The 6189-nt window shown below is 42.5% G+C and overlaps 1 protein-coding gene across 1 annotated transcript; it reads left to right on the plus strand.

The window, feature by feature from the left end:
• The first annotated feature begins 857 nt into the window (after positions 1–857).
• Positions 858–4713, plus strand: fgf20b (fibroblast growth factor 20b). The gene is made up of 3 exons (XM_017707017.2): positions 858–1584; positions 2962–3065; positions 3235–4713. The coding sequence occupies exons 1-3, from the start codon at positions 1311–1313 to the stop codon at positions 3478–3480; spliced, it is 624 nt and encodes a 207-aa protein (XP_017562506.1). The 5' UTR covers positions 858–1310; the 3' UTR covers positions 3481–4713.
• The last annotated feature ends 1476 nt before the right edge of the window (positions 4714–6189 follow it).

Below are 6189 nucleotides of genomic sequence, written 5' to 3' on the forward strand. Positions count from 1 at the left end.
CATTAAAGCTGAAATCCAATTTGAATGGCAGCAATAAAATAAATACTCAGTTTATACTTGACCTGAGGTGCCTAAGAATAGATAAGATTTCTTGCACTTTCAACTGCTATTCTATACATCTAATGCTTATATGTGCAGTGGACAGTCTGAGAATATTAGCAATCTATTGTTACAAGATTCGCAAGCTCGCTCCAAGTACTCGAGCCCCCTTGGGCCTTGTGGTGTGAGGTACTCTGAGGCCCCTGGCACTCAGAGGCCTCTGGCACTGTCCCCACTGGCCCAATCAATAATCCATCCCTGAATTAACCCACAATATCTGGATGTTTACATTTTCCATCTGTGGACCCACACAGTTGTATTCCTATGTATGGGGATGGGGTTGGGGTTGGGGGGGTCCACTGACCCAGTAGCTAGTGCTTTGCCATCAAACCCTAACATTAACCACAGGCGGCATTAAAGAAGGAGTACACACATCTTCAAGGGTTCTTTAGTACAGACAGTGGTTCTGTTTAGATGAGTTCTATATAGAATCATTTCATGTTTAAATGGTTCTTTTTGAAATGTTGAAATAGGTTCATCTATTGTTAGATCTATAGAACCCTTTTTGGTCCTATATGATGCCACCTTCAAAAAGCTTGTATATGAAAAATGAAATTGAGAGCCATCTGTTTGAAGTGTGTACTGCACTCATAACTCATAACACATACATTTTAAAAAGCATTTGTATGTTTATGTGCTCCATCATCTGGGGGACATTTGGTCCCCGCCTGAGGCCAAAGGACACGTGCGCACACAGGGCAGGTCTAACCCACCAGTCTCCGCCCACCGCTCGCGCGTTGCACCTGCCTCGCGTTGCTCGTCCTTAGAGCACACACCACTTCCCTCTGTCTCACACACCCACGTCCACACACACACGCACTCACGCTCACCTTGCCTGATCGCGCGAAACCGGGACTGCTGAGAGTTACGACCTCACACTCACACACACTCACACACACACACTCCAGCTCTCTGCGCGGTGGATGCAGCTCGACTCACAGGAGAACCTTGAGAAACCAGACCTGCCTGAATTAAACTGGATGTTTACTGAGTGAAGACTAACGCAGAGACAGAGGTCATTTATCCCGCGCGCTTACACTTCTTACCCCTTTCTCGGGACCCCCACCCAACACCTTCAGACCCCCCCTTGCTGCGGAGGGGGACGTTAGGCCGGCAGCAGCAGCAGCAGCCACGGCAGGCATGGGAGCGACCTGCCGCAGCGTTTAGGCTCCATCCAGCGCTCTCCTAGCCTTCACCGGACAGGCCGGACTATGGCGGGGCTCGGTGAGTTCGGCGCGCTCGTGCACGGCGCCGCAGACGGCGCGAGCTCGCCTTTCCTCATGCCCGCGCTGGCTGACGGGCTCGCGCTGCTACCCGAGCGCCTCCTCATGCCCGCGGAGCCCCTCTCCCGCAGCCCCACTACAGACCTCACGCACCTGAAGGGCATCCTGCGCAGGCGGCAGCTGTACTGCAGGACGGGCTTCCACCTGGAGATCCTGCCGGACGGCACGGTGCAGGGCACGAGACAGGACCACAGCCGCTTCGGTACGGGACAGGGGGTCTTTAAACTGCGCTCTTAAACACGACTGAAGTGCATATGAGCTGTACAAGAACCAGTTCCTTTCACTCTAATGATCTTTCCTTACTTCAGATGACGTGCATTTGTCTACTTTTTACCAAGTTCCAAGGGTTTATGTTCAATTCTGAGAGACTTGTAATCATAATACTTTATATATTTGTAAGGAAATGAATCCGAGTCCTTCGTGATGTCTGTCTTCTGCACGTCTCACTTAAAGGGGAATTCCAACCGTGTTTCAGAATTTCTGTATAATTCAGTGGTTTAGATGTAAAGCCATGCAAAGCGGTTTGATGTAAAATGGTTTATTTTTTCAGAGAAATTTACCGACTGGTTTCTTTACAGTGGTGGTAACAAGAACCAGAGGTTGCCATGTCCACAGCACAAATATAGCCCTTTTATATACTTTCCAAAACCACCAGTGAACCTACGTGGGTCTTTAAAAGTAATGTTGATGATGGTAAAATAGTCATAAATTTGAAAATAAAGGGCTATTTTACCCTAGAACACTCTTTATGTATCTATCCACCATGAATAGATTAAAATAAATGAATTAAAATACAATTTAGACCAAAAATATTATCACAAAGCTACTGTACAACAGTGTGTTAGACATCAGGCAGTGTATTCATTAGCCTTTCATGTGTTTTCTGTGCGGGAGCTTTTAGAAGTGGACGTCTAGTTCCTATCATCACCACTGTGAACAGTTCTGACTCTGTAAGTTCCTCTAGAATGGAGCATTTTAGGCCAAATCATTCTAAATGACTTTGTTTACATCTTAACAAATTCATTGAACTAAAATGTTATGAAAAATTTGTGGAGTTCCCCTTTAAGCAGTTTTTTTTAAACCATTAAGAGACAAATGGTACCTAACAGAACAATTGTATGCAGACTCACCACTGCAGTTCTATAACTCAATAGTCACTGATTTACTGCAGTTCTATAACTCAGTAGTTGAGGAGCTTTCTTTGTTTACCTTTTCATTTTCATTGAAGCAAGAACGTTTTACTTGTGGGTAGTTCGGGCTACTCTACAAAACTCTGCAGAAAACTGCACAAGTCTCCTGAACTTGGTACAAATGTAGATTTCTCGAGCATGTTATTAGCACAACTTTTATTATTTAGATATAGTAGATATGTTGCAATGCAGAGATATCACCAGCAATTATACTTTAAGCAGAAGTTCACTCTATAGAAGTTCATGCAGAGCTGGTATGTCTGTAGAATGTCAGTGAGTGAGTGAGTGAGTGGGTGAGAGAGGATAACTCCAGCAGCTTACTCACAATCTGTGACGAGAGCTTGGACTTCAGAGAACATACCTAGAACAATTGATTTATTCTTCTCCAGGTATTTTGGAATTCATAAGCCTGGCAGTTGGATTAATCAGCATCAGAGGAGTGGACAGTGGCCTCTACCTTGGGATGAATGACAAGGGGGAACTCTATGGCTCTGTAAGTGTTACTGAATGTTTGCATGGGAATTACAGTGGTGCATAGTATTCTGCTTGTTCCTATTTGTGTATCCATGATGTTTCTTACTGAAGTCAAATACCCCCTGTTTAAACCTTTTGCACTATGTGTCCTACTTGCACAAGGCCTGATATTCACTTTGCCTTTACAGGAGAAGCTGACAGCTGAGTGCGTCTTCCGGGAGCAGTTTGAGGAGAACTGGTACAACACATACTCCTCCAACCTCTACAAACACGGGGAAAGGGGGGCACGCTATTATGTGGCCCTCAACAGGGACGGGACGCCACGGGACGGGACAAAATCGAGGCGACATCAAAAGTTCACACATTTCCTTCCCAGGCCGGTGGACCCAGATAAAGTGCCTGAACTCTACAAAGAAGTGTTAGGCCACAGCTGAGACCAATCAGCCTGGCTTTAGAAGAGGAATAAGCCCAGTTCTTACCCTATAGGAACGAGGGAACCGGATGGTTGGCTTCTAGCACCAGTGCATTAGCCAGTGAGAGCACAGGCCAGTAGTGATGCACTGAAGTGCTCTACCCTGATTGTCCTGAGTGCTGAGAGTTAAGTGGGTGTCCCAGTGTGCATGGGTCTGACAGAACCTTTCGAACACTAAGCTTGTTGGTAAAAAGTGAGCAAAGAGAAGGTCCTGAGTTCCTGACTGCAGTTTGATTGCAGCTCTGCATGACAAGATTTAGAAATTTTTGTGACAGTTTTTCAGCTTACCGCTGACCTGCTTTGGAGATAACTGAGACTGGTTTAGAAAGACTTTCTGGAACTCTGTCAGGACTGCAACCTGTGCAGAACAGGATTCATCATCTTATAGGATATTATTTATACAGTTCATGCCTTACATATTTATTTGATGTATTTATTTATTTGATAATATATATTTTCACACCTAAATGTAAACCTATCTAAATAGATATCACAGTAGAAGGTGCCTTAAGATAGTAAAAAATCTGATGTCCTCCTATTATGGAAGTGCAAAATATTACTCATATTGTTGCTACCATTAAAATTACAAGACCAATCCTGCTTGTTTCCCGTTCAGGTGTATGAAGAATTTTTTTCTGTGAATATGTTTTAAGAAGGACCAAGAAAATTAACCCCAATCCTTTTAACTTCAATCTGTGCTGAGTCTTGTAATAGCACCTGTCATACTGACTTGAACTATTTTACAAAGTGTACATGTTGTCCCTTCATAAACATCACTTAAACAGGGTGAACTGTTGGTGAAGAAATGTGTATTTGTTTCTACATATTTCAGTGATATAACGTCATGTGGAAGAGGGTTATTCCCTTAAACATAGCTTCGTGCGCAGGCAGGCACAAGCTGTTGACATGACACTAGTTAGGCTGAGAACAAAAGGCTTGTCCGGCACTCATCAACTTCAAAGCTCCTCTTAGAGACCTTCTCATGTAACAGCCTCGCAATGACAAGATCAGGGTGGAATAAAAACTGACCTTTAGCTGTAGACTGGTGGCTCAGCGACCCAGCACAACTAGGGTCAAAATGACAAATATTAAGCAATCTCTGTCGATTACGTCACAGTCTGGCTTAATATGACCACTTAAGAGCCACTTACTTTTCCATGGAATGCTGTAATAAAAATAAAATATTGGAAAGAACTGCTTTTATTTTTTCTTCAGATTTCTTTTTTCATTTTAACTTTCGCATATTGTCTATTTCTATCAAGAGTGAGGTCTGTACCACCATTCACAAATTAAACCAAGCATCACTTGGACAAAAGGACAATATGAGATTTAGATACCTCAGGCTTAACATACCTGTACTCTTTTTTTCCTCTCTTTTTCTGAATGTGTTTAAACGGCTCAATGAGCAATTTCCACAACAGTGACCAAAAAAGCATATCTATCTACAGTTTCCACAACGCTTGGAAGAGTATTTGTGTCGAAGCATGAAGGCTACGCTCTGTGATCTCAGCATCTGTGTGATGGTGAGCCAGGGGCTGTCTTGACAGGGGAGCCTACATGCTGCCAACCTTTACCGGTATGTGATACTGTGGGATTTTCCCATCTGAACAGCTTACAACAGCGAGCAGCATATGGGGGCGGGAGAGAGTGGAAACAAAGAGGGGTTCACACTATAGTGGATGAAACGTCTTATTCCTATTCATCCAGATCTACAGACAGGCCTAAATACCAAAAGCACCTTGCATAATACTACACAGTTCAGTTTTTCCTCTTCATCCCAAGCATGTTAATATTTCTAGACAATGGGCAGATGATTGCACTGTGGAAAAATAAAGTGAAAAAATCCATCATCTTCTTTACGTTTTTTATATATTTTATTCCTTATGATGTGCTTGCATATTGTCGCCGTCATACTGTTGATATCAAAACACCAACTGGCGTTTACAGCGTGTGAATGGGTCGGTTAAAACAGTCTACTGGAGCAAAATCTTACATAAAAAGCTACTTTTTTCTCTCTCTTGAAAAGTTAGCATATTAGAAGTTCAAGGGTTTATTATGACAGCAGCAATTTGTGTGTTTACATTCTTTAAAAAAAGGTCCTAAATGATTCTTTGCTAATATGGTTCCAATAGAACTTTATTTAGGACACTAAATGTCACTGTCACTGGGGCAGTACCCCTCTTGTCACTGTGGTGGTACCCTCAGTGTACATCTCAGTACCTTTAGTCAGGGAACATAATTGTACCATAATCCACTGAAATTCCATTTTCTAAATTGTATTGACTTCACACACTGCGACTCGTCTCCAGGCTTTTTATTTTATTGTTCTGTTTTAAAACGTTCGGTTATGAAAAGGTACAAATTTGTACTTTTCACTTAGAAAAACTTAGTGAACGTGCAACATTAGACCTTAAAAACACTGCGGTGCCTTTGAGGGAGCAAAAAACCTTGATGAACAAATAATGTACCTGTACACTATCGTTATTTCTATCACATGGAGGTTCTTTAAAGGAGAATTTCACAGGTTTGTCAATGTTTCTACATAAATTAATTATTAAGAAGCAAAGTCTTTGGTTGATGTGAAATTGGGCTTGTAGAGAAACATACAAGCTTGGATTTTCTCTGTTATGGTGCAGAGTTTTTATATCTAATGTTGATGATGGTAAATTTG

Source organism: Pygocentrus nattereri, chromosome 8 (genome assembly GCF_015220715.1).
Source record: "Pygocentrus nattereri isolate fPygNat1 chromosome 8, fPygNat1.pri, whole genome shotgun sequence".
In the NCBI taxonomy this organism is placed as follows: Eukaryota; Metazoa; Chordata; class Actinopteri; order Characiformes; family Serrasalmidae; genus Pygocentrus; species Pygocentrus nattereri.